This window comes from Oreochromis niloticus, linkage group LG13, assembly GCF_001858045.2.
Source record: "Oreochromis niloticus isolate F11D_XX linkage group LG13, O_niloticus_UMD_NMBU, whole genome shotgun sequence".
Taxonomy (NCBI): domain Eukaryota; kingdom Metazoa; phylum Chordata; class Actinopteri; order Cichliformes; family Cichlidae; genus Oreochromis; species Oreochromis niloticus.
In genome coordinates, this window is record NC_031978.2 from 2,786,802 (window position 1) to 2,814,582 (window position 27,781).

A 27,781-nucleotide genomic window follows, 5' to 3' on the forward strand; every position below is an offset into this window, starting at 1 on the left:
TATCTTGCTGTAGGATGAACCCCTGGCCAACTAGGTCCATACCAGAGGGTTCAGGGAGCCTCTCACTCTGTACAAGTCACTGACCCTGGATCAGCAAATAGCCCCAGACCATCACACTTCCTCCTCCATGTTTGACAGTTGATGCCACGCACTGTGCACAAATTACACTTAACCTCCAGCTGATAACTTCTCCATGGCGTATAAAGATCCTGCATGATGAACCAAAGAGTTCAAATGTTGATTCCTCCATGATACCTTCTTCCTGTTGTCCTGTGAGTTGCCTATCAAGCTGTTAACTCTCAGAAACTTGTCCTGTGATTCACTTGTGTCTTTGGGTCTGCCAGACCTCTACCTGTCACAGTTTGTTTCTGAGTGCGAAGGAAACTGACACCTTGACTTTCTTCGCAATTTCTCTGTAGGACAGACCTACATTTTTATGATGGTCTGTTGTCTTCCATTGTTAATCGCCTTTTTCTCGTTATTTCTGTAGCAACACACTACTTTCTGCACCACAATACCGTCCAGCTGATGCTCACGAGGGTATAGTATGGTGTGGTGTTCCAGCACTGCTTTTATGCAGACAGAGGGGGAAATAATCCAGAAAAGTTGGAACACCTGTAGCTTTCAAAGGTTTGGTCAACCTCCACTGCTGCATAACAGCTTTAAATCCATGTTGTGTTCTCTGAAAAAGGCCTTTTGTATAATTCTGAAATGTACTTTATTTTCCAGTTTTGAGTAACCTTACCTTTTTTAATCTCTGTCAGTTCACCACTCACCTTTGTATAATTTCATTTCAAGTCCAAGCTGTTCATTGGACTTGAACAACTTGAATTGCAATAAATAACTGGAACAATTGGGCTGTTCTAAAACTTTTGACCGCTAGTGTATACGTGTGTATGTGTGCGTGTGCGTAGAGAGAGAATTGTGTGTGATGACGTCAGTGTCACTGATTAAGACCTCTCCTTCCCCTCTTCCTGTTTTTAAAGATAAACGTCACGGTCAGCGCTGACACGCGCTCTTCTGCATGAACACGGAGCCTCTGCAGCCACCTGATCACAGCTGATTTCTTTGACGTGTTTCACATAAACAGGATGTGAGTCAGTCACGTGGTTCTGACCCGCGACATCTCCGGGATGAATGCTGGAGATCTTCATCGCCGCTGTTGGAGGAAGCGGAGTCTTTGCTCCGCCCCCTTACCTGTGAGGCTCTCTCATTGGCTGAAACTGTGTAAGGCGCTTCAGTCTGAAATCAGAGACGTTTCATTGATTACCTGTGTGCCGTCAGAGCCCTTGTACTTGGGTCGTTAGGGTTGTGTGTGTCACTCACAGGTGTTCAAGAGCACTCTGGCACGGACCCCTGCGCGCGCATGTGATGGCGCGGGGAGCCCGCTGGACGGCGCTGCAGCACCTGAACAGGAAGCAGCGGGCCTGAAACCCGAGCCTCCTCAGGCTCCTCTCCCCCTCCCCCTCCCTCCAGGCAAAGCGCGCGCTGCCAGAGCAGGCGGAGTCGGAAACGCGCATGCTCGTCGGTCCGTCCGTCTGCAGCTCTGCGGCTCCTCTCGCCCCTCTCTCGGCTACTTCTGCTCCTTCGGCCCGCGGCGAAGCGGCGGATCTTCGGCCCGTGGACCGGCGGATCCGGCGGGCGGCTCGGCGGGGACAGACCCGGCTCGGCTCGGCGCGTCTCGGCGCTGAAAACCCGGACGGAGGCCCGCAGTGTGCGCGGAGCCTCCCGCAGGCCTCCGGCCCCAGTCCAGCTTTTCTCCCGGAAAATGGACGGCTTCGCCGGCAGTTTGGGTGAGTCCGGTCGCCGCGCGAGCCTCGAGCGGCGCCCTCTCTCCTGTCCGCGCTGCGGCGGGGTGGCGGGAGCCGTACGCGCCTGTGGCGGCTTTACACGTGTCACTGGTGTATTTATCAGAGAGTATGCACCGCCCCTCCGGCATCTGCGGGGCGACAAAACCAACGGCCTCCTCTGAAGGAGGCTCTGCAGAACCGGACCTCCTGCAGGAGACCTCTGGAGGGGGGGTGAGAGCCAAGACGGGCTCAGAAATGTACAATCGGCTTTGTTTCAACTGCAGGGCCGCAAACCACAGCTTAGACATCGCACTGTCTGTGTGTGTGTGTGTGTGTGTGTGTGTGCGCGCGCGCGCGCGTGGACTCTGATCTGCGGAACAAAGACTCAGGAAATGACTTATTGATTCACTCCTCACACCTCGGTGTGTGTGTTCGTGCGCGTGCACGTGCGTGTTGGCGTTACATACATTTAAGCTCAGCTGTTCAGATTTACTCAGGAAGAGAAGTTTAGTGTTTCTTTATTAACATTAAAACAGTGGAGCTTTCACTCTCAGGGTTCCTTATTTGTTCATGTAACAATGTGTGACGGGGGGGGGGGGTCCCGTCCAGGTGCACTGCAGGTTTGGACGTCATTATTGGTCTTACTCGCTCCTCCTGGGCTCCGTGGGTGCTGGGAGTAGGTCCTGCTGGGTCTGTGTTTCTGTCTCAGTCCAGTTGTAGGCCATCTTCCTGCCGTGGCGCTTTCCTGCCTCAGGAAGCTGAAGGTCAGGAGGATGTGTGCTTCAGCACGAACACGGAGGCGTCTGAGTTTTGTTGTTTCTGGCTGAACATGGCTCTGAAATCCTGAGCGCGATTATTTAGTGTGATTGTGAAAGAATAACAGAGAACTTGGCTCAGAGCTCAAAGCTGCTTTCTGCAGAAGTGCTGTGAGGCGCACCTCTGCTGGGGGCGAAAGGAGCGCCAAACCACCGCCGAGCCCCACGCTTTGAGCACGCTCAGACCGGCTGAGTGTTTCAATAAGAACTATCTTCAAGTTCAGGTTTGAAGGAAGCTCAATGAAATGATGCGTCTGGTTTAAGTTCATTTTGAAGCGTGTGGCGTGGTGCTGGTGGGAAGGGCGAGCTCTGCTCTCCGTGTCTGATGTTTTCTGTCATGTGATCTTTGAAGGTTGCACTGTGCTGTTGTTTCCTGGTGAACATTAGTTTCTACCTGCTGCTTTGAGGTGGTAAAGTTGATTATTACATTTTTGTGCGATCATCTCAGAGGACGATCGCGCACTGACCTCCACGCTGCTCCATATTTCTCCTCTGACATTAAAACTTTGTTTCAGAAACTTTTTCTTTGAGCTCATGTCCAAACCAAATGCGCCCTCTCTGCGCTCGCTCCAGGAGGCTGACCATCCTGCACTCGACCTGGAGGAGGGCAGTCAAACTCAGCTGATCTGTTTATTTGAAGATGGACGAAGAGCCTCGTGATCATAACCTGAAGTGTAGAGGTGTTTCCCCAAAAGTTGATTTTGTTCATCTGGACGTTCTCAGTTCATCTGCACAATGACTGAAACTAGCACCACTGAATGAATAATGGGCTGGGAGGTCAGTTTATGATCATTAATATGCAATATGCTGTTCCTTCAGTGGTGCTGGTTTCAGTCTTTGTGCAAATGTCCTGTTTATAAGGTTGGAAACCTGCAGTCAGCTGAGAGTGAAGACATCAACTGATGATGACGAAACGTTTCTCCAACTGAAAACATCCAGATGAACAGAATCAACTTTTGGGGGTTTCCTTGCCTGGATGATTGAGCATGCATCGAGACGTACAGGTGTTTGTTCTCAGGTATATCCAGGAAACTCTCAGATGACCTAAAACACAGAAACATTGAGCAGCACAAACAGATTTAAAAAGGTTGTTAGAGTTCAGGGGTAGTCTATTTTTTTTCTATTTTTTTATAGATGTAATGTGATTATTTATACACAAGTCTGAGGTCATGGAGCTTTGGGCGGTCCTAGAGCAGAAGCATCAATGTTGATTGGCTGAATCCCAACCCTAATGTGACTGAAGTGGTCCTCACAGATGTAGATTTTCTGCTTCATTGGAATCCCAAACATGTTCGACCTCCACTTTTCCACAATGGGTCAGTGTGTTGTTGCTCGGTGTGTCATTCAGCGTGCTGCTTTTGCATTGGCGGCTACATAGATGAGGCTGTAACAGCAATCACGGTGAGATGGTCGTCCTGAATTCACAAATCTGACTTTTCTCCCGCCGTAGCTTCGCTCGCAGGTTTTTACGGTGGCCGCCTGCGAGCAACTCTCCTGCCCCAGTCGCCATTTAAACTGGATCCAAACCTTCCGGTTTGCTGTGTGTTCACTTCCTGTTTCCGTGTCTCTGTAGATGACAGTATGTCCGGCGCCAGTGTATCGGACGTCAACGACCGTCTGTCCGCTCTGGAGCTTCGTGTCCAACAGCAGGAGGACGAGCTGACAGTGATGAAAGCGGCGCTCGCCGACGTCCTTCGTCGCCTTGCCGCCTCTGAAGACTCAGCGGCCTCTGCGAGCAAGAAGCAGCACGGCGGGAAGGGTGAGCGCGTTTGTTAAAACTTTATGTGTGGAGATGTGAAATTAGACGTTTTAATCTGCAGTCTTGTGTCGCGCCCTGCCCCCTGCAGGTGGAGCTGCACTGCGTGAAGCCTACTCCATGTCCTGCATTGCCAACGGAGGCACGTCCGGACGCAAGAGGGACTCCACCTCCGTCACCAGGAAGGAGACCGTGTCGTCCGCCGCCAAGAGGTAAAAACGCCACAGCACGTGCGAGCGGATGCCAGGAACACAGATTCACATCAGGTCAAACCACAGTTTATGACGTGACCTGTATGTTTGCTCCAGAGCGTCCGCTCACCTGAAGGTACCTGAAGACCTGCTGATAGATCGAGTCAGTGAGCAGCTGCAGACCTCACTTTGAGTCCCTGCAGTTGAAAACCAATAGAACCAGATTAGAACCTCAATAGAATGCCTGTTTGATCTGTCATCGGTAGAACTACAGTAGAACCGTAGTGGAACCAGCAGAACCTCAGCAGGCTGTTTCTCACGCTCCTGGTTTTTCCACAGTGGTGCAGACAAGAAGGACGGTCAGCGTTCTCAGATGGCGGAGATCCAGGAACACGAGGAGCTCGCTCACCATACAAACCCATCCCCCGTCCCTCCTCCCCCAACCCTTCTCCAACCACTCCCACCTCCCAGACGCAACAGAAACCACCTGTTTCTTCTGACAGCAGTAAAGGCCACACCCCTCCTAAAAGGTTTCATTTTGTGATTTGTTGGTTTGGCTTCACTGCCTGCTTGTGACGTCACTGTTCCGATGTCACTGTCTGTAGCTACTAACCCTGCCTCCCGGGACACACCGTCCTGCTCTGCTCCACCTACACTCGAATCACCTGACCAGCATGGACAGGTGTTGCTGATCAGCTGATTTGAGGTTTGTGCTAATAAGTTGGGCTGTTCGATATAACGATATATATCGGATGACGATATGAAAACATCTCTCGTTTCATATTACGCTATCGTTTGTTTCGGGGTGTCGCAAAATAAACAGTTTACAGTTTATTTTTTCATGGTTTTGTTTTTCACTGTAGAATTTCTTAAAGTTCCCTCGTTCTCTTATATTTAATATGACCACACTATGGACAGACAAGCGACTGTTTTTATGCTTTGTCGTTACAACAACAGTAAAACCTTATTTTCCACGTAAACTTTTCACAATAAAGCTGAGGATTCTGTTGAGATTTTTCAAAATAAAGTGAATTATGTGAAATAGTATGCAGAGTGTTTACAGATGAGAAGCTACAGAGCCGTCAGGTGCTAAAAAAATTAACCTTAGAACATGCCGTGTAATAAATACTCACAAAGAAAATTGCGTCCGTTTCAACTTCTGTAACACTCGACTCCAGGTACACGACACACAGCTGAAAACACTTCATGCAAGTCGAGCTGCCCGAGATTCACAGAATTTACAGAAAATGTAAAAATTTTGTGATACATACCGTTGTCGGGATGATAAATGTCTTATATTGAGATATGAGATTCTGGTCATATCGCACAGCCGTACTAAAAAGCAGGAAGAAAAAAAGTCACGATGAGTTTAAGTTTGGTTTTTATGTTTAAATGGTAGAAAAGTTTTCTGTCCGACTGCAGATCAGGAACTTAAACCTGGAGACCCTCGGAGCTCTGAGGGATCGTTCAGGTGATGTTAGTTTCCAGAGATCTGATTGGTCAGTAGGTGTTAATTTTGTATCTGTTGCTTTCTAATCTCAAAGTGTTCACAAAGCTTTATTCATAACCACAAACCCTGCTTATTAGTACTGACCTTTGACCTCTGATGTGGTCAGGACTGCGTGTCTTTCGGAGCAGTGACCTTTGACTCTGCCTGGCTCCTCTTTAGTCTCTGCTGCTTGTTTTAATGATTACTAACGTGATCTCATCCCAGCTTTATCCCAGGACCTCCTCTTTTTAACTTCTCCTCCTCCTCCTGCAGGCCTCATGCAGCCTGGGTCTTGAGTTTCTGATGTATCCCAGCTCTAACCTCTCTGCGAGTTGTATCTTTGACTTTGTCTCTCTGGCTCTTTGGAGGAGGAGGTGTTTGGTCTCTGACGACTGATCGGTCTGGATCGCCGTCTCATAGAAATTCAGTGAAAACACTAAAACATCAGATGAGAAACTTCAAAGGTTAAATTTAAAATCCAGGAAAATAAAACTTCAGATCTACAAACGACTCAGAGATTCTTCCTCCTCCTCTTGCTTACAAGCTGAACCCTGATTAGTACTGCAATACTCACTGTGTGTGTGTGTGTGTGTGTTCAGGGGCCCCAGCGTGAAGCGGTCCTCGGGGATGGAGCGCTCTCAGAGCAGCACCTGGGACACTTCAGATGAAAACAGGAACAAACTGGTGAAAGCTGCGTCCACCTCCAAACTGCTGGCCAAGGTGGTGAAGAACACCGAGAGGTACAGACGCACATGCAGTACACACAAAGCATGCGCGCGGTACAGACGTTGTTTTGTGGACTGTCAGGCCTTCGTCTGTTTATATTGACAAACTGACAGTGAGATTTTGTTCTCTTTCAGGCACAGAGATCCTGTCATGAGCCAAGGTAAACACCACATACATCTTCATCATCATCATTGTGTGTAGAAATGGACAGAAAGCCTCGGAGACGTTTCAAAGCGTTCTTGTCTCGAGGCCGTGCTGCTGCTGTTTGTGTTGTCTGTTGTTGGTGTTTCTCAGTGATCGTGTCTTTGTCTCAAACCAGCCAAAATGTCGACTCGAGAGAAAAACAGCCAAGCTGGTAAGTCGTAACGATCCGTCGGAGCAAGCTAACGGGCTAATGTGCTAACGGCTGCTGTACAAGCACTCCCTGTTTCTGCACCAATCACAGCTCTGTCTCTTGCTCTCTCACACTCTGCTTGACGCTGCTAGTCTCGCTCGCACACCTGCTCTTACCCCTTCAGACTGTTCAGGTGATATCATACCTGTGTTTGGCTCCCTGACATTATTTAACCCCATATAAGGTGAAAAACCAATAAAAGAAATTTATTCACACTCCCAATAAGACACATCACCCACCGCACGCAAACACACACGCGTGCCCAAGCTGCTTCACCTGCACAGCTTTAAGGCCTGAGTTTCTTCACCTGTCTTGCTTTCTTTTCTTTTCTTTTTTTTTTTAACTTCTTAAATTTGCAGCACCTTTCAGACCTTGGCCTGTTTCACCTCTGCTAACGACTGTCACACCTGAAAGAGAAGTTGACAGAATATCCGTAACCAAATCTGCTTCAATGCCGATATTTATTTGCCAAATCAATAAAAACTTGACCCATTAGACTCTGACAGGATTAGCTTTGGAGTTTGGGATTTATGCCTGTGGTTGGACTGCCGTGCTGGTCTGAGGAATGTCTGTCTGTTTCAGAGGGGAATGCTATTAAGATGTTCATGCGTGGTCGACCGATCACCATGTTCATCCCTTCAGACGTGGAGAACTACAGCGACATTCGGACTGAACTTCCTCCAGAAAGACTGAAGCTGGCATGGGTGTATCCTTCACCTGGGACTCGGGGGCGCTCTTACACTTGGCAGTGATAAATATTAGCCGCCTTGATAAAACAGGCGTTATGTAGTGAAACACTTTTCTGAAAAGGGTGCGTAAAAGCTCAGTGTTAAATGCAGAATTCCAGGCCAAAATCCTGAGTATTGGAAGTTCAGGAGAGACCACAGGTGTGTCAGTTCAGTGTTATCTGTGTGTCGGTAAAACCAAAAGTCTAAGCATCAGCAGGTCACAGCCTTCAGAGATCCTCATGCATCCCTCACCTGCTCTGTTGTGAATGTCACTACATCTCCAGCTGTTGTCCAGGTGTTTCCTTGACTTCGTGCAGGTACGGTTACCGGGGAAGAGACTGCAGAGCGAACATCTACCTCCTTCCAACCGGAGAGATCGTTTACTTCATTGCGTCAGTCGTGGTTCTGTTTAACTACGAGGAGCGGACTCAGAGACATTACCTCGGACACACCGACTGCGTCAAATGGTGAGAAAGAGCTCCGTAGTACTTGCTGCTGTCCTGTTGGCTGTTTGAGGCGACAGATGAGTGAGCTGCTCTCTTTGTTTGTGTCAGCCTGGCCATCCATCCCGATAAGATCCGGATTGCCACGGGACAGATCGCAGGAGTGGACAAAGATGGACGGGTAAGAACAGATACCACGTTTTTAAGGTCGACTTTCAGACTAACGGAAAATATAAATACGAGTTGAAAACCGAGGCTAACAGGAGAGCTGCTGATGGATAGAACTTTTTAAATAAATGAATAAAAAACAATTAAGACAAGGGTGCTGTCCCCCTCAGCCGGTCCCGCCTCATGTTCGTGTCTGGGACAGTGTCAGTTTGGCCACGCTGCAGGTCATTGGTGTGAAAACCTTCGAACGAGGCGTCGGCTCCCTGGCTTTCTCCAAAGCTGTAAGTATCAACCAGGTGCACCACGTAGCTGTAGTTCTCACATACCTGCAGCTGTATGCATCATCGCCCTTGCTGTGTCTCTCAGGATTCTGGTCAGCACCTGAGTGTGATTGATGACAGTAACGACCACATGTTGACAGTCTGGGATTGGCAGAAGACTTCGAAGATCGCTGAGATCAAGGTGAGCCCACGTTTTTGTTACTGTGCCAGTTTTTACCGGTTCCAACGTGTTCTACCTGTGCTCAAATGCTGTGTTTTTGCAGACCACCAATGATGTGGTCCTGGTTGTGGAGTTCCACCCGACGGACGCAAACACCATCGTCACCTGCGGGAAGTCCCACATCTTCTTCTGGAGCTGGAATGGGAACGCGCTTGCTCGTAAACAGGGAATCTTTGGGGTGAGTTTCTGCAGTTTAACCGTAACAGTGCTCATCATGATTAAACACTCAGATTTACGATCTGCACCTGCTATTTATAAAAAAGACCCATCAAATTTGTTGCCAAATCACAACTTCAAACTGTGCTGGACTTTGATGGTGGGGAAGAAGATGGTGCACTGGGGGAGGTCGGTATTTAACACCATGTGGTTTAAATGGGACAGACTGACCCTGAGACGGGGGTCTGTAACTGTATGTCAGATTTAAATGCCTTGGTCAGTACTAGTAGCTGCTGTCCAAATAAAGTTTAGACTATTTGAAATAAAACCAAAATAGAAACTTGTGCTTGGTGTACGTGCAAATACCAGAACGTGTCCGGTTTTGTGTACGAAGGCTTTTAGAACAATGAAAATAAAGATGTCTGCCTGATGCCTGTGCTATTAGCCACACCGATGGCGCTGGGTGTCATGGCACGCCGTCTCTCGGTTCTGCAGTGTTTATCTAAGTGCTGTGATTGACACTGTGGATCACTGTATTTTATTGGATAGGCTGGAAAATTTTATTGGAGTCACAGGAAATGTTTTATCATGGCTGAGATCCTACCTGTTCTCTCTGAGACCTGTGCAGTGAGCCATGGGGTCCCTCAGGGCTCCGTACCTGGACCATTGCTGTTTTCTCTGTATCTGCTGCCTCTTGGTGTTCTTTTACGTCCTTTTAATGTAACATTTCATTGTTACGCTGATGACCTGCAGCTTTATGTTCCTTTAACCATTGGAAATTGTGCTGAAGTGTCTAAATTATAATCTTGTCTATCTGCAATTAGGGGCCGGTTATCAGATAACTTCCTGCTTCGGACAGCAATCACTTTTTGGCACAACAACTGCACGGACACGGTCGGGGCTGAAAGCCGACAGCTCGCTGCTGATTGTGATGTTTCGGCGGGTCCGCGCTTTGTGTTCACGCCCTTTTTGCACTGATTCTAAAGCCGTTAGTTTTATCTCTCTCCAAACAATATTGACCGAACCAGCAGCAAAAGAAGATCCAAACTACGCTTCACATAAACATCGTCATGAAATCACTCTGACTTTTACTGTTTTGCTTCCACCATGATAAAATCACACTTCATGCACAGCTCTCTCTCTCTCTCTCTCTCTCTCTCTCCCTGTCTCTGAAGAACAGTTTCCCGTCTAAAAATCTGTTTTCTGCATTATTCGCTTGCTTGTTACGCACAAGTCTACTGTTGTTTACAGCGCTGTCCACCGCTGTTTTTTTTTTTCGTTTTACATACTTCCGAAAAGAAAACCTAATTTCTGCTGTTCAACACTGAACAAATTTAAACTTTTTAAAATTATGCAAAATGCAAAATGCTTAGCCGTGTCTCTAATAAAACCGCTGTAACGTCAGAGGTAATGTTCATATGTTGATTAATGGTTTTCTTTCGTTTTTGATGTACTGCAGAATATTTTTATAAAATCTCAGGCCAGGAAAACCACCTTCATGTTTTTCTGTGTTTTATCTTCAGCTACTTTGACACAAAGGCCTCTGCTGTGACGCTCACACCTTTGATAAAGTCTTGCGTGTGTCAGCTTCCTTTTTATAGATACAAAAATATATAAATGTACTGATCTGAATTATAATATTTCTGACTGTCAAAATTTCCCAGATTCAAATCGAATTTAATTGAATGGAATCGAATCATGGATCGAATCGATTCGGGACCTTGTGAATCGGAAACGAATCGATTCTAGAAATCAGTGACGATATCCAGCCCTAGTTTTTAAAGCTAAATTGAAGACCCACTTGTTCACCTGATCCTACACGTCTTAATTCTTTGCCTTTTAGTTTTAAAATTCTTATCTTTTTTAACTTGAATTGCTGTGTGTCGCTTTTATTTATCTATCTTTTTATTCTCAAATAGCTGTACAGCACTTTGATTGAAAGCGCTTTATAAATAAAGTTATTATTACCAACACAATAAACGGTGGGTACAGGTGATCTGAATGGACAGCAAGCATTGGTTTCATACCTGTTGGTCTCTGATCTCAAACTGAAGCTGCACTAAAAGTGTTTCGGTTTTTGTTCCAGTAAGAAGTCTTCAGCTGTCTGTGGTTACACAGCAGAGCGGACGCGGTGTAGACGCAGAGGCTGATGGAGCTCCGAGCTGATTAGAAACGGGGTTTGTGCAGTGACGCCCAGCAGGGGCTGAAAACACTGCAGTTTAATCAATGATGGTTGTTCGGCGTGGTTGTGCCAGTTTGGATTCAGAAGTCTCTGTGACCTCACAAATTCACCTCTTTGACCATAACTTAAGATGTTATTTTCCAGCGAAGGCACAATGTCACACTCGATGGATAAAATACAACAGTTGTCATTGCAGAGGTTAAAGGTGAGTCTGGAGCGTGATGGAGGGAAACTATAAGCAGCGTGTTGTCAGAGGCATGCAGCCACGAGCTGGTGATGCTGCCTGCTGAGCTGAACGAGCTGTACGTGACGACAGGAAGTGAGAACGTGATTAAATGTTTGGATCTGGAGCAAAGACAGACGGACCCCCGTTTCTCTGCTGGTGTCACTTACGGTGACGTAATCCCAGTGAGCTGAAAAACAGATTCTGCAGCAGACGAAGTGAAAGGAATCAAAAAAGTGATCATGGGGAACGCTTCCTCTGTTTACTCTTAGAGGAAACCTTAAATCAGTAAAAATCTACGGAGAACAGGAAGCTCCACCTGGCTGAGGACAGAAAGAAAACCCTTTATCACAGAATTAAACAGATGATATGAAGGTGATATTTCTGCAGCAGATCCCCTGAAACAGCTGCTGAGTCCAGAAAACACAAAAGCATCTAGCCGTGAAAACACAGCAGAAACATCGAGCTTATTAAACTCACCCTGAAACATTTTTTACGTCATTTAAATCAAAGATTCTTCTCAGCTTTTTGTCTTTCTGAGCCTCCCCTTCAATTTAGAGGAAGCCCGGGTCCTCCTTTGAACTCACTCCAGCGCTCCTCCTGCTTTCTCCTGTTTTCTAGGACTACGAAAAGCCAAAGTTTATCCAGTGCCTGGCGTTTCTGAGCACCGGAGACATCGTGACTGGAGATTCTGGGGGAAGGCTGCTGCTCTGGACCAGGAGCGCCGCGGAGAACCCGGCCGGGAAGGGGCCTCGAGGTATCGGGGGTGGGGTTGTTCACGTTGTTTTGCATAAAGATCGTGCAGGTGTGTGCCGCGGGGCAGCCGCAGAGCAGAGAAACAAACAAGCCGAGGCGCTGCGAGGGAAACGGCGTGCATATTTTCATCCTGAGTAAAACGCCATTCGTCTTGTTAATGAAATAAGCTCGCCCTGTTTAATGAGTTTGCATTGGTAGCCGCCCTGAAGCGTTTCCCTGCACGAGACAGATCCCGACAGGTTTTACAGCTTCAGAGTTTGATGCCAAAGCGAACGACAGTCTTGCTGATTTTAAGGTCACAGAAAATGTCAGAGTGAAGAGTTTGATTTAAACCGACCAGAACCAGCAGCTCCAGAGTCCTGTGAGCAACCGACTACAGAAAAACCACAGAACAACAACAGGGTGTGTGTGTTGGCCCAGTTTCAGTAATGATTTTTGTCATGTTGTTAAACTGGTTTTTAGAGACGTGATGCCAGGGATTAAACGATTTTCTACTGAAATTCTACTCTGAGCGCTTTTTTTCTGAGAACGGGACAAAAGATGGTGAAGGTGGAGATGATTTTTATCCCTCGACAGCACGTTGGTGCACACAAGCAACAGGAAACTAGGTTTTTGGAGGAAATCTGCAGGAACAGGAAGTGTTTTCATTATGATCTGCTGCCTACTGCTGGTTGTTTTGTGAACTGCTCTGTAAAAACGGTGCAGGAACTAAACCTATTTAAAGCAGTTTGTCTTCATCTACATGAATGTTGCATGTTGGTGCTTCCTGTAGGAACATCAGCGGCAGCAACGCACATTCTGACTTCCTGTGTAAACATGAAGAACCAACACGTACCGCTTGCACTGCCGTGGGAGTAGTGAGGACATGGGGAAGTCCAGAAAAGTCCCTGAGCAGAAATCTGTGTCGTGACACCTTAAACATGATTGGACGACACATCGCACATGATCAGAGTTTCAGATTAATAAAAGTGGGACGTTTGAGGTTTGTGTGACGCGGTCACGGCTGAAACATAACTTTTCTGTTCATTCAGAGTAGAGCTGGGCGATATAAGATTTTTTCATATCACGATATGTTTTTTTCATTTCAGGCGATAACGATATATATCACGATATAAGCCAAATAACTATATTTGTAAGATTTAAATGTGCCGTTGCTCACAAGTAAAATGTGAAATAATCAGCAGCTTGTTTTAATTTAAATATTTATTTCCCATAATAAGTTCAACAGGGTAGATGTACTTAAGGAACATGAGACTTCAGTTTCAGATAAAGGCAAATATTGTAAACTACACAAAAGGCAGCCGCTAAAGCGTTTAAGTTTCAAAATAGAACAAACAAAACAGACTACTAAATTGTCAATTCCACTTAGAAACAAAATTTTAATTCTAAAAATAAATCTTAGGTCGTTTTACAGAAGAACAGACAAAATTGACTAACTTTTGTCAATATCAAATAAACTGAGAACTAAAAGGAAATTCTCAGGCTACGTCCACACGTACACGGGTATTTTTGAAAACGGAGATTTTCCGTTTTCGTTTTAAAAAATAATCCCGTCCATACGTAAACGCAGAAATGAAGGAAAACGCTGCTAGGAACATGCCAAAGCAACAGGTGGCGATATATTCCTAACCGTGTAGAAATGTTGGCCAATCAGAAGTCTAGAAGCCTCGGTAGGAAATAGTAAACAAAGATGGGGCATAGAAACAGAACCGAGTCGTATGTGTGGAGGGACAGTAACTGTGTGTGTGTATATGTAAGCATTTAAACACTGCAGAGAGTACAATTAACAGTAACAGTATTGTAGAAATTCATTTCACCGAAACAATAACGTGGCGCACAGTGTGACGTCAAAAAAGGCGCACACCTTTGACGCTGCGTTTTCTCCGTTTTTCTTGTCCACACGTAAATGCAAAAACGGAGTTTTCGAAAATATCCACCCTGGCAGGCGTTTTTAGAAATCTCCGTTTTCAGTGACTGAAAACGCCGTTTACGTGTGGACGAAAGGTGCAAACGCATAGAAGAATCTGCGTTTTCAAAAATACCCTGGTACGTGTGGACGTAGCATCAATCTCTCCTTGTTGTATAGCTTAGCTTTTCAAACAGTTTTAACAGTTACTTTAGTCTGACAAAAGCCGAATGACGAATTAGCGCTTTCAGTCAGAGATTGAGCATGCACCGCTTTATTGTATATCCAGACTTGCTTTCGGCACAATTTACAGTGCGCGCTACTCTGTTTTTTGTCAGACTTGAAATAGCCGAAATACCTTCACACTACGGAACTTCTGTGGCCCTTCCGTTCGACAATCTCTCCAGCATTGGAACCATCATCTGTTTTTTCTTCGGTAACCTTCGCTCACGCTCTCGGTTGATTTTTCTGTAGTCAGCAAACTCATTTCCTTCATTACCCGGGCTGCACGGCTGCAAAAACAAATACACATGTGCGCCTTGGCGCTTGTGCTGTACGTAACAAGTCACGTGACGTGACGCTGCGGCTGTGATTGGTTCGGCTCTGCGCTACTTAATTTGGATTGGCTGTTCTTTTTTTTTTTTTTTTAAGAGGACAAGAGAGATGAGGCCTATCGCAATAGTTTAATTTTTCTATCGAGAAAAAGTTATTTCGCAATACATATCGTTATCGTTTTATCGCCCAGCTCTAATTCAGAGGTCACTTTTGTGCTTTTAACACTGAGTCATGTGACCCCCAGAGGAGGTGTCACAGACGAACGATGCGTTTCTCCAATTTAGGAACAGCCACTTCCTGTTTCAACTTTCAGAGTTTTAAAAAAAAAAAAAAAAATCCTTTAATCAAAGCTTAGTTTTTTGTTTGATAACTCACCTCTGTGTGTGTGTGTGTGTGTGTGTGTGTGTGTGTCTACGCAGCCTTTCGGATACTTCGAAAGGTCGGCAATCACGAGGGAAGTGTTTTCTGTATGTGTGAGATGAGGAGCGGCACGCTGCTGACCGGAGGAAAAAAAGACCAAAAAGTCATCCTGTGGGACCACGAACTGCAACGTGACCGTGAGATCGAGGTCTCGCAGCACACACACACACCTCAGTGAAACTCAGCTGTGATGACATCATCTCGGCCGTCAATCTCCACAAATCTAAAGTGTCAGCCACGTGACTGAGGTTACGTGTTTGATCCCCACAGGTCCCGGAACAGTACGGAACCATCAGAGCGGTGTCTGAGGGGAAGGGGGACGAGTTTCTGGTCGGTACGTCGCGTAACTTCATCCTGAGAGGAACTTTCAACGATGGCTTCCTGGTTGAGGTCCAGGTGAGTGAAACGCCTCCGGGAAGTGATGACAGACCAGGAACAGGAGGCCACATGGATCACATGGCGTCACTGACCAGAAAACTTCAGTACCTCTGTGTTGTGATGTGTTCAGGGCCACACGGACGAGCTGTGGGGTTTGGCAGCTCACCCGTCCAAGGACCTGTTTCTGACATGCGCTCAGGACCGGCTCGTCTGCCTGTGGAACTCGGGCGATCACAGTCTGCTGTGGAGTCGCACGCTGGATGAAAAGGTGCGTGGTGACGGGGAGACAGATGATTATTTATCGATTGGTCATTGGTGATCGCATGTTTCTCCTCCTCAGGAACACGGACACTGCGCAGACTTCCATCCGAGTGGCGCTGTGGTCGCCATAGGAACGCGGTCAGGAAAGTCAGTACAGAGTTTTGTTTTGTTTTTTTTCTACCTGAACTCAAAGATGCTTTGTATGTGTGACCTTTGACCTCTGACCTCTGGTCCCTGTCAGGTGGTACATTCTGGATGCTGAGACCAACGACCTGGTGGGGATTCACACCGATGGGAACGAGCAGCTGTCAGTGATGCGCTTCTCCGTTGGTGGGTGGAGCTACGTTGTTCACAGGCTGTGACTGGAACGCGCTGTGTGCCTCACAGATGTCTGGAGGTCGTCAGCTTTTGGCTGGCCTCGGAGCATCTTTATCTGTTCGCTAACAATGGGCAGCCCTCTTGGTGTGATGTCACGTTACTGTGTAACGCCTACCAGTAGTAAATAAATTTAAGAGATTTCTGAGAATGTAAGCTGTCATTGATGTGGTTGCTAGGTGACAAGAGCAGATGTTTGTGATGGTGTACAGAGCTCCACCTTGTATGCGGCGTCAGCCACAGGACACAGCCCCTGAACATGGACACTCATTAAACTGAAGATCATAACAGTGTTATGAGAGGACTACAAATCTCAGCATGCACCTCTCTATCTCTCTCTGCAGATGGAAGCATGCTGGCTGTCGGATCTCACGATAACTTTATTTACCTTTACAACGTCTCTGAACAAGGACGCAAATACAGCCGATACGGGAAGTGCACGGTGAGTCAAAAAAACAATTGCAGCTGAGTGAACACCTGTCTGCCCCTGTTGTATCCGTTAGTTTGTTCAGTTTGGCCCAAAAAGTTAAATCTGTTCATCATGCAGGTGACTTACTTGGATGAGTAACGAAACGTTTTGGTATCAGTCAACAAGCTTCAGGCGTTCTTCTCACTGATATTGGGCTGCTCGTCTTGGCAGAATTGGTAACGTTTGTTTAAACTGGTTGGTTTCTTGGCACAGACCCAGCTTGTAAGCATAGTTTACAAATTTTCTAGTGCTGAGGTCAGACCTTAGGAAGGCCATTCCAGAAGCTTAATGTTAGCCTGCTTTGTCCAAAATCACTTCTGATGTGTGTTTGTGATCATTGTTCTGCTAGAACACTCAGCTATGTCCAAGCTTCAACTTGATTTGAGGAAAAGTCAAAGAAGGTTGTCGTCCTTCTGTATTCCATCCACTTTGTGCAATGTACCAGAGCCATGGGCATAGTACTTAGGGTTGGGTGATATATAAAAATGTTCCAAACGACATTAATCGACGATGGGCGACACATTTGCGCATGCGCAGACTTTTTGATGGGCAGAGCAATGTAATCATGCACGGACTGATTTGCGCGTTTACAACACGGAAATTTTAACATTTTTAACACGCTCGACCCATCTGGAGTGCAGAATGAACAAACTTTGGACAAACTGCCCGAAATGCGAGACATTTCAGAGATTTTGACTCAGTCTGTGCTCCAGATGGGTTAATTGTTAATCACGTTAGTCGTGATGACAGCATGTTAACGCTAACAGCGCAAAAAAAAAAAAAAAAAGTCACCAATTTGGGATGAAAGAGGTAAACCTAAGGATGTAACCAAAGCGGTGTGCCGCTTGTGCAGACGTAAAGTGCGAGCAAAGTACTCAAACACGACTAACTTGCATGAGTGTCCACCATCCGGTTGAGTATGTGGCTATCAGCAGCTGCTGCAGCTCTATCAACAAGCATTTGGGCGCACTCTGAGGAGGGGGCATTTGCTCTCAGATGAAAGAGGGTGCTGTTAAAACAGCGCTATTATTATCTTTTTTTCTGTTGACTGCTTCTATTAGCTCCATCGTTATGAGCAAACTTACTCATGGGCAAATGAATAAATCTCCAGTGTTGGCAAGGTTACTTTTCAAATGTATTCCATTACAGATTACAGGTTACATGCCCTAAAATGTATTTTGTAACGTATTCCGTTACGTTACTCAATGAGAGTAACGTATTCTGAATACTTTGGATTACTTAATATATTATCATGCTTTACAGCTACATGAATGTACTATTGCTGTGTGATTTATTACTATTACTGAAGGTTACTCGCCATACCAATACCAACTAGATATTTAAATCTTAATATAAAATGAGTAACAGTAGGGCTGGGCCATATTATACCGTTCACGGTAATACCGGTGCAATGTTAGGCAACGATGAGAAAATGAAATATTGCGATAGAATATGGGTAAAACGCGCATGCGCAGTTCCTTTGTTTTCATACGCACATGGCCGAAAAAGCACGGCGGCAACGGAGAATGAGAAGAGGGAAAGTGGATTGTTGAGTGAAACGGATGAACCAGAATTGGTTTGTAAAAATGGTGCATCTTCAGTGATATGAAACTGGTTTGGTGTTTGTCCGTCAGATACACAACAAAGCACATTTTTTTTTGTAGAACATGCAAGCGGGCCGTCGTTATTGCCGTATTTGTCGGACTAAGGTGCTCGTAAATCTGGGAGTAACCTGGGTCCCAAACTCCGTCCCCTTCGGGTCCCAAACTCCGTCCCCTTCGGGTCCCAAAGTCAAACGAACACTGCAGCATCACTGAGAGTAGAGCTGGGTGATAAAACAATAATGATATGTATTGCGAAATAACTTTTTCTCGATAGAAAAATTAAACTATTGCGATAGGCCTCATCTCTCTTGTCCTCTTAAAAAAAAAAAGAAAAAAAGAAAAAAAAGAACAGCCAATCCAAATTAAGTAGCGCAGAGCCGAACCAATCACAGCCGCAGCGTCACGTTACGTACAGCACAAGCGCCAAGGCGCACATGTGTATTTGTTTTTGCAGCCGTGCAGCCCGGGTAATGAAGGAAATGAGTTTGCCGACTAGAGAAAAATCAACCGAGAGCGTGAGCGAAGGTTACCGAAGAAAAAACAGATGATGGTTCCAATGCCGGAGAGCTTGTCGAACGGAAGGGCCACAGAAGTTCCGTAGTGTGAAGGTATTTCGGCTATTTCAAGTCTGACAAAGCAAGTCTGGAAATACGGTGCATGCTCAATCTCTGACTGAAAGCGCTAATTCGTCATTCGGCTTTTGTCAGACTAAAGTAACTGTTAAAACTGTTTGAAAAGCTAAGCTATACAACAAGGAGAGATTGAGAATTTCCTTTTAGTTCTCAGTTTATTTGATATTGACAAAAGTCAATTTTGTCTGTTCTTCTGTAAAACGACCTACGATTTATTTTTAGAATTAATATTTTGTTTCTAAGTGGAATTGACAATTTAGTAGTCTGTTTTGTTTGTTCTATTTTGAAACTTAAACGCTTTAGCGGCTGCCTTTTGTGTAGTTTGCAATATTTGCCTTTATTTATCTGAAACTGAAGTCTCATGTTCCTTAAGTACATCTACCCTGTTGAACTTATTATGGGAAATAAATATTTAAATTAAAACAAGCTGCTGATTATTTCACATTTTACTTGTGAGCAACGGCACATTTAAATCTTACAAATATAGTTATTTGGCTTATATCGTGATATATATCGTTATCGCCTGAAATGAAAAAAACATAACGTGATATGAAAGTGTCTTATATCGCCCAGCTCTAACTGAGAGTTAAAAACTCTTCTTTCATCTTTAAAAAAATGATCAGCATTGCTGCTTTACCAGGTGTAACTATGAGGCTTAACATCCAGGCATCCATGAAAACAGAATTTATTACATTTAACGGAGTTAGAAGTTAGCGGAAGGTAGCTCGCTAGTTTTGCTAGTTACCTAAACATGATATAGCATGTTCTGACTGAGAGATTTCTGAAACATTCAAACGTACAGCTCTGCTATCACTTCCAACATAAATGAAGACAGGAAACTAAACAGCAGTGACGTTTGTAGGGTTACTGAAGTTGGGCTAGCTGGTATATAATGATGTGCTACGTGATCGCTAGCGACACAGCTATGTTAGTATAACATAAACAGTGAAGCTGCAGGATGAACGCAAACTTTTTTCCACTCGATAAAAGTTAACGTGAGGGTTCCTGATGGTTAGAGACAAATGCGATTGCATGGCAGGATGCTGTAAACGGACCAAACTTCAGTCAGGAGAACAACTGAGATAATCCATCCACAATACGAGGTTAGTAATTAATATATTGCAACAACATGGGAATAGAGCAGCTATGATAGAATACAGCATTAATGAATCAATGGTACAGAAGTGGAGGAAGTAAGAAGAATGACTTGAATAAAGTTTGATTTATCTGACTGCTTTGTTTCGCTTAATGTACCTTATAATCCCGTGCACGTTATGGTCCGAAAAATACGTATTTGACTTTTTTATTTGGCACACTGCAGTTTAATGTTGCAAAGCACCTCTTTTTAACTTCAGTGGATATTATACATGGTTATACTCAGGATATGTCAGCCCATTTCTACTGGAAATGCCTCGCCTCTGTCAGTGCACCCCAGGGTGGCTGTGCCTACAATGTAGCTTGCCATCACCAGTGTGTGAATGTGTGTGTGAATGGGTGGATGACTGGATGTGTAAAGCGCTTTGGGGTCCTTAGGAACTAGTAAAAGCGCTATACAAATACAGGCCATTTACCATTTTGGTTAAACTTTCAGCAAGGAATTTGCATTTGCACTGTTAAATTTTTATATAGCTTTAATGCACATAAAAAACAGCTGCTTGTTTAAGTGAAAATAAATGGATGGGGGGGGGGTTGCGCTAGTAAAGTTGTGGGGTTGTATTTTGTCTCGCAGAAATTATATCGTCAGTTATATCGTTATCGCAAATTTTCAAATCTATATCGTGATATATATTTTTGGCCATATCGCCCTGCTCTAAGTAACAGTAGGGTGGACATTAGGTAAGGCTGCACTTTTTGCAGCGATCTCGTATAGAAAACTATTCCGTGCGTATATAAAACAGGTCCGCGGCTCCGAACCGTAGTAAAGGGACCTCTGGCTAATACGTCGGGTTCGTGTCGGGCTCGTAGCCGAAAACTAGCTTTACTTTGTTGTCTGGGTCAACTTTGCTAGCGAGAGACAGAGAGAGGCGTTGAAAGGCTGCTCCAACGGAACTTATTTTTTCGGAGGAAAACACGAACACAGTGTACAGTCGAGTCTTAATAGCTTACTTACAACTGGACTACACTGCCCATGAGGCTACATTCTTAAGGGCTATGCCTGTAACACTCTGCCTATTGCCTTCATATTAAATCAGTTTTTGAACAGTAATTTTTAAAAATACTTCGTCACGTCATTATGTGGGCTGCAAGTAGGGGTGACATGGGCCGCGAGATTGAGACACGGGCATTAGAGCCTCTTAATGCGTGTTTGTTTGGGTTTCCACCGGCGTGGAATTACCAAAAATAGAGAGGGCATAGCCTAACATATGAAACAGGAAAAGACCGCTGTGTAATCCTTTTATTTCTGCAAAGTAACTTTATTCTGAATACCACCTTTTTAAACGGTAACTGTAACGGGATACAGTTACTCATATTTTGTATTTTAAATACGTAATGCCGGTACATGTATTCTGTTACTCCCCAACACTGTAAATTGCCCATGTAAAAACGTCGATGGGCTCAGCCTATAGTCGATATATTTGTCGAATCGCCCAACCCTAATGGTACTACTACCAATGTGCTTGGCAGTTAGTTCTTAGGTTTGAAAGCCTCACCTGACCTCCAAACGTAACTTTAATGGTAGATGGTAATTTCACATGTGCAAGTTACCATGATAAGAGGCGAACCTGAGAGGAGAGGTGTCTAAAGCGGGATTTATGGTCCCGCAAACGTGTCCATCCACGTCCCACTCGGTTGGACAGAGAGGGTGAGAGGAGTCCTCCAAGATCCTGACCGTCCGTTCGACAAAGCAGATGACGTAAGCGACTGCCTAATGTTGATTGGTTGCTAGTGGGCCGGAAAAGAGCAGGGACCGACCGAACGGGAGAACTGCAGTAAAAAAAACTTCAAAGATAATAAAATGCAGCATGACAAGCACAGACATGAGTGACACTTTTCATTGTTTTTAACACTCTGTTTCACTTTAACTCTTTGTGTGTTATAACTTTGCTCTCCTTTGCGGCTCATGGAGCAACAACAATACGAGCAAGAGTGGCCCTTGTGTTCGCTCTCCTTAACTACAAATTCCACTTTAGAAGACTGAATGTAGCTCCTCTGTGGGTTAAACTTGGAAAAACTTCCTAGCTGCGGTGGTGCTCAGGTGTGTTCATGAGTTGCCTAAATGTTTCTACAGGGACATTCGAGCTACATCACCCACCTGGACTGGTCACCTGACAACAACTTCATCATGTCCAACTCTGGAGACTACGAGATCCTCTACTGTGAGTACCTTCTCCTCATAGGCTCTGGCACTGCAGTACTGTGTACTGTTATCACAGAGTACTGTTATCACAGAGTACTGTAATACTGCAGTATTTTGTTGGTGTACAGTGACAGGTGTGTGTTTTCAGGGGACGTTCCAAACGGTTGCAAATATATCAGAAATCGTTCAGAGTGTAAAGACATCGACTGGGCGACTTACACCTGCGTCCTGGGATATCACGTGTTTGGTCAGTACAATGGGAGAGTGTGTGTGTGTGTGTGTGTGTGTGTGTGTTAGGGTGTTTATTCTGAAGATATTTATACTTCCCTGACTGTTGAATCAGGACAACTTTCTTTACTCTGAAATTCTGTCTGCCTATCTCAGGTGTTTGGCCAGAGGGTTCAGACGGCACCGACATCAATGCTCTGATCAGGTCACACAACAGGAAGGTGATCGCTCTGGCTGATGACTTCTGTAAAGTTCACCTGTTCGCCTACCCATGCTCCACCTTCAAGGTGACACATATACAAACACACACTTGAAAATGCTAATCGTCAAACTGTATGTGTTTTCAAAAGCGTATCTTTAAACGTTGCTGTGAGGACATATAAGCAGCTCCTCAAAACTTTAAACTGAAATGGTTTCAAAGGCTTACTTTATAAAAGCGGACCGGAGGGTGTGTTCCAACTAGAGGAGGATCAAACTCCTCAGCCTCCCTGGGAAAGTCTATGCCAGGTTGCTGGAAAGGCGAGTCCGTCCGTTAGTCGAACCTCGGATACAGGAGGAACAATGCGGTTTTCGTCCTGGTCGTGGAACACTGGACCAGCCCTTTATCCTCTCGAGGATACTCGAGGGTGCATTGGCGTTTCCCCAACCAGTCTACATGTGTTTTGTGGACTTGGAGAAGGCATTCGACCGTGTCCCTCGGGGGGTCCTGTGGGAGGTGCTTCTGGAGTATGGGGGTGTCTGGCCCATTGCTACAGGCCATTCAAACCTTATACAACCATTGCAGGAGCTTGGTACGCATAGGCGGCAATAAGTTGGACTCGTTCCTGATGGGTGACGGGCTCCGCCAGGGCTGCCCTTTGTCACCGATTCTGGTCATAATTTTTATGGACAGAATTTCTAGGCGTAGCCAAGTGGCGGAAAGCTTTCACTTGGGTGGCCTCAAAACCTCATCTCTGCTTTTCGCGGATGATGTGGTTCTGTTGGCTTCAACAGGTGATGGCCTCCAGCTCGCACTGGAACGGTTCACAGCCGAGTGTGAAGCGGTGAGAATGAGAATCAGCACCCCCAAATCTGAGGCCATGGTTCTCAGCCGGAAAAGGGTGGAGTGCCCACTCCGGGTCAAGGACGAGTTCCTGCCCCGGAGTGGAGGAGTTCAAGTACGGTAAATGGCCTGTATTTGTATAGCGCTTTAATTAGTCCCTAAGGACCCCAAACCGCTTTACACTACATTCAGTCATCCACCCATTCACACACACATTCACACACTGGGCATGCAAAGCTACATTGTAGCCACAGCTGCCCTGGGGCGCACTGACAGAGGCGTAGTATCTCGAGGTCTTGTTCACGAGTGACGGGAGAAGGGAGCGGGAGATCGACAGACGGGATTGGTGCAGCGGCTGCAGTCCGTCGTGGTGAAGAGAGAGCTGAGTGTAAAAGCGAAGCTCTCAATTTACTGATCTATGTCCCTACCCTCACCTATGGTCACGAGCTGTGGGTAGTGAGTGAAAGAACGAGATTGTGGATACAGTTGTCGGAAATGAGCTTCCTCCCAAGGGTGGCTGGCCTCGCCCTTAGAGAGAGAGTGAGGAGTTAAGCAATTCGGGAGGGGCTCAGAGTAGAGTTGCTGCTCCTCCACATCAGAAGGAGCCAGTTGAGTTGGTTCGGGCATCTGACAAGGATGCCTCCTGGGCTTCTCTGCTTAGGCTGCTGCCCCGTGACCCGGCCCTCGGATAAGCAGAAGAAGATGGATGGATGGTTTCAAAGACTGAGATCTGAGTTGAGAGCAGCCATCTGATCAGAGATCCCAGGACCTTCCTCTCTTCTCCTCCTCCAGCTGTTCTGGTAGGACACCAAGGTGTTCCCAAGCCAGCTGAGAGGTTTAATCTGTTCAATGTGTCCTCGGTCTGTTCTGACATCTGCTCCCAGTCAGACACAAACACCTCAACTAGGTGGCGCTCCAGAGGTGTCCTGCTGATTGGTCAATCAGGAGTCTTGAAGCTGCAGCTCCATGCAGCCACCACAACGATGATGCTATGCAGCATGGCCCAGTGTGGTAGCCAGAGTCACTCTGTCAACCAGCTTTTTTTAACTGTTGTAAACTCATTTTCTATGAAAGTAAACTTTATCTTGAAGTGGATCCTGAGAAACCTCTCCACAGGTAAACCAAAGCAGGTCTGCAGTGCACATGTGAACCCTCGTACACATTGGATATTAGATAATTGGGGTATGGTAAATGGACTGAATCTTATATAGCTATATAGCTTTTCTACTCAAAGCGCTCTATAAAACATGCCACATTCACACCAATTCTCACAAGCACTTTCTCTACACGGACTGCTTTCTAACTACATTCACACACATATTCTGATGGATGCATCGGGTGGCTGTAGCTCAGGTGGCAGAGCAGGTCAGCCACTAATCAGAAGGTCGGTGGTTCGATCCCAGGCTGCATCCTGGCTGCATGCCAAATATCCTTGGGCAAGATACTAACCCCATGTTTGCCTACTGGTGGTGGTCAGAGGGCCCGGTGGCGCCTGTGTCCGGCAGCCTCGCCTCTGTCAGTGCGCCCCAGGGCAGCTGTGGCTACTATGTAGCTTGCTATCGCCAGTGTGTGAATGTGTGTGTGACTGGGTGAATGACTGAATGTAGTGTAAAGCGCTTTGGGGTCCTATGGACTAGAAAAGCGCTATACAAATGCAGGCCATTTACCATTTGCATCGGAGAACAACTTGGGGTTAGTATCTTGTCCATGCAGACTGGGGAAGGCAGGGATCGGGTGTGTCTATTCTAAATGTCAGTGTCATCAGCTCTGTTAATAAAGTTTTTGTCTGCAGGCCCCCAGCCATAAGTACAGTGCCCACAGTAGTCATGTGACCAACGTGGCCTTTCTGTATGACGACAGTCACCTCATCTCTACGGGCGGAAAGGACACCAGCATAATGCAGTGGCGTTTGGTTGAGAAGTCTTCGCTGTCCCTCAATGACAGCATCATCTCTAACTCTACCCCCCGCCGAGTTGAGCCTGTATTTGCACCACCCCCTCCCACTGGAACCACCCCCTCGCAGGAACCCAACCCTCCTCCGACAGCCAATGGGACCCAGGAACCCTCCCCTGAAACCCCGCCCCCCACAGAATTAGTTCCACCCTCATCAGAGCTAACACCACCCTATTCTGAGTCAACCCCGCCTCCCTCAGACAGCACGGTGAGCCTAAAGGACAGTCTGGAGCCGAGTGATGATACGGCTACGCCCAGCGATGAGGGGCTGCCCCCTCTGACCCCGCCATCGTAGACTGTTTGTGTGTCTTTGTGGGGACCAGGCACACTTGTGCTCCGAGTGAGGATGGCTTTGCCAACGAAGAGATTCTGTTGGGTTTTATGATGCTTCAGTTCAGTTTAGGGTTATAGTTCAGCATGTTAATGGGACGGCTAATACGATAGAAACTTCCAGAGGATGTCATTGTCTCTGATTTACTTCAGAATAAACCTCCACACTTCACACAGTCAGAAACCAGAGAAATGGGACAGTTCAAAAAGCTGCCTGAGAGTCTGATTTTAGTTTTCTTCAGCCTCACAGTGTTTAGTAATAAATAATCTGAACATCCATGATTCACAGGAGCTGCTCACAGTGAGTTCAGCTGCTTTAAATGTGAACAATCAATAACTCTGAGTTCTAATCATAGTAATTAATTCTAATCAATAATAATAAGAATCTCCACAAGAAGTACAAATGTCTGAATCGTGCTGATCATACGTGTGATCTCAGCAATAAGAAGACCTCAAGGTCACAGTTAAACATCTGGAAGGTCACATTAATCTGAGAAGAGAAGGGAGGGGGAGCGTTTTTCGAACACACACACACACACACACACACACACCTGTGTTTCAGGAACAGGAAGTGTTGTGGGGGTGGGGAGAATCTGAAAGTCTTAACCTGATTTTTTTTTTTTTTTTTTTTTTTTTTTTTCAAAAAATATTTACACCCCCAAAATAATCCCGTTTTTGTCTTTTAAACAATGTAAATGATTATTGGTGGAGTTTTTTAGAAAGGGTTAAACATATTTTTCAGAATAAAAGCTTTAAGGATGCATGAAGCTTTTAATGTGAAACACAGGAAGTGTGAATTTGAATCCAAAAACATGGTGATTTCAGATTAAAATAAAATACTACATGTCTGAGCCTCAGACACGTGAGCTTGTTTCCAGAGTACAGTCATGTAAACAGGAAGTAATCAGGTTGTAAACAGGAAGTAATCAGAATGTGAAATGTGGAACGTGAAGTCAACCTCCAGAGTAAAACTGTGAATGTTTTTATTGATCTGACGGCTGGTGATCAGAGACGTGTCTCCTTCTAAGGATCTGTTTGTATATACTGCAGATACCTGTGTGTATATTTCTGTTCACCATTAGGGGCAGCAGCTCCTCAGCGACACTGTAAAAACACTCAGCCACACATCTCTCATCCAATCAGGTGACAGGAAAAAATAGCTCCCCTCCTCTGATTACCTGGTTTCAGTGACTTTGACTGCTGGTGATGCTTTTGTCGCTTCTGGACCACATCTGTTAAATATTTTCTGAATGTTGGCATGATGATGTCACTCCAGGGGCGTGGTCTTTCAGGTGGGTTGGGGGAGGGGTGGTGTTGGGTTGTTCATGTTGTTGCCTTTTTAATACCATGTTTTTACACTTGTCTCTGAAGGGCTTGTCCACAGTTCAGGAGCCCACCTGAATAGTCATGAAGGGGTGGGGCCATGTGGATAGGGACTTTTCAGCGTTCATCAATGACAATGATGATGTTCATATGACTGTTTTGAGCCAATCATGTTTTTTCTCATGCATTCCTGTCAGAGGACAGACTGTACTGAAGATTTTAACAAGAAATGCAAATAAATGTTTTAGAAACTGAGACATTTTTTTTGTGCACGTTGTCTAATGATGTCAGACTTTAGGTGCCGCTGTGTTTGGCGGCGCGAGCAGTCGCAGCGGCCCGGCGCTCTCCTCAACTTAGCGGTTTTCTTTTTATTTTGTGTATTTTTGTTTCACTTTTACTCCGATATGCAGGAGCACATATGCAGTACAGTAAAACTGAACTGCTGGCGGTTCTAAACCACAAAAACCTACACACCTTTGCTGACAATGACTGGGACTCAATTCCCCCTGAGATCCGGAGGGTCACCGACTCTAATTTCACCATACCACCGCTGAAGTAGCATAGGCGACGGAGGCACAGGAAACAGAAGAGAGGGAAGAGAGCGGGGCTGAAGGCTAGGCTACGTGCTAACCCACACGGACCGGCTATTCCGAGCCTCTTCCTCACCAACTCACGGTCACTAAATAACA

At 45.8% G+C, this 27,781-nt stretch overlaps 1 protein-coding gene across 3 annotated transcripts; it reads left to right on the top strand.

Moving 5' to 3' along the window:
- Positions 1-1,510: 1,510 nt before the first annotated feature.
- On the top strand, positions 1,511-27,347 carry eml4 (EMAP like 4). 3 transcript variants are annotated; one of them, XM_005466177.4, is made up of 23 exons: positions 1,512-1,793; positions 4,179-4,364; positions 4,453-4,573; positions 6,641-6,781; positions 6,902-6,927; positions 7,087-7,122; positions 7,744-7,867; positions 8,207-8,356; positions 8,444-8,513; positions 8,671-8,781; positions 8,867-8,962; positions 9,045-9,179; positions 12,184-12,319; positions 15,199-15,347; positions 15,470-15,595; positions 15,708-15,845; positions 15,918-15,985; positions 16,080-16,168; positions 16,558-16,655; positions 22,148-22,235; positions 22,365-22,463; positions 22,601-22,731; positions 25,279-27,347. In XM_005466177.4, exons 1-23 carry the CDS (start codon positions 1,769-1,771, stop codon positions 25,732-25,734), a joined length of 2,799 nt encoding a protein of 932 aa, XP_005466234.1. In that variant the 5' UTR covers positions 1,512-1,768; the 3' UTR covers positions 25,735-27,347. The 3 variants fall into 3 exon arrangements, with proteins under 3 accessions (XP_025753007.1, XP_005466234.1, XP_019222191.1); XM_025897222.1 differs by lacking the exon at positions 7,087-7,122 and having other exon boundaries at positions 1,511-1,793; XM_019366646.2 differs by lacking the exons at positions 1,512-1,793; positions 4,179-4,364; positions 4,453-4,573 and adding an exon at positions 4,951-5,082.
- The last annotated feature ends 434 nt before the right edge of the window (positions 27,348-27,781 follow it).

Excerpts from the sequence above, each read along its gene's own strand:
- eml4 (XM_005466177.4), top strand. The coding sequence starts at position 1,769 with ATGGACGGCTTCGCCGGCAGTTTGG. Across the intron at positions 16,169-16,557 it reads AGTGATGCGCTTCTCCGTTG|ATGGAAGCATGCTGGCTGTC; the intron begins GTGGGTGGAGCT and ends CTCTCTCTGCAG. Across the intron at positions 22,464-22,600 it reads CCTGGGATATCACGTGTTTG|GTGTTTGGCCAGAGGGTTCA; the intron begins GTCAGTACAATG and ends TGCCTATCTCAG.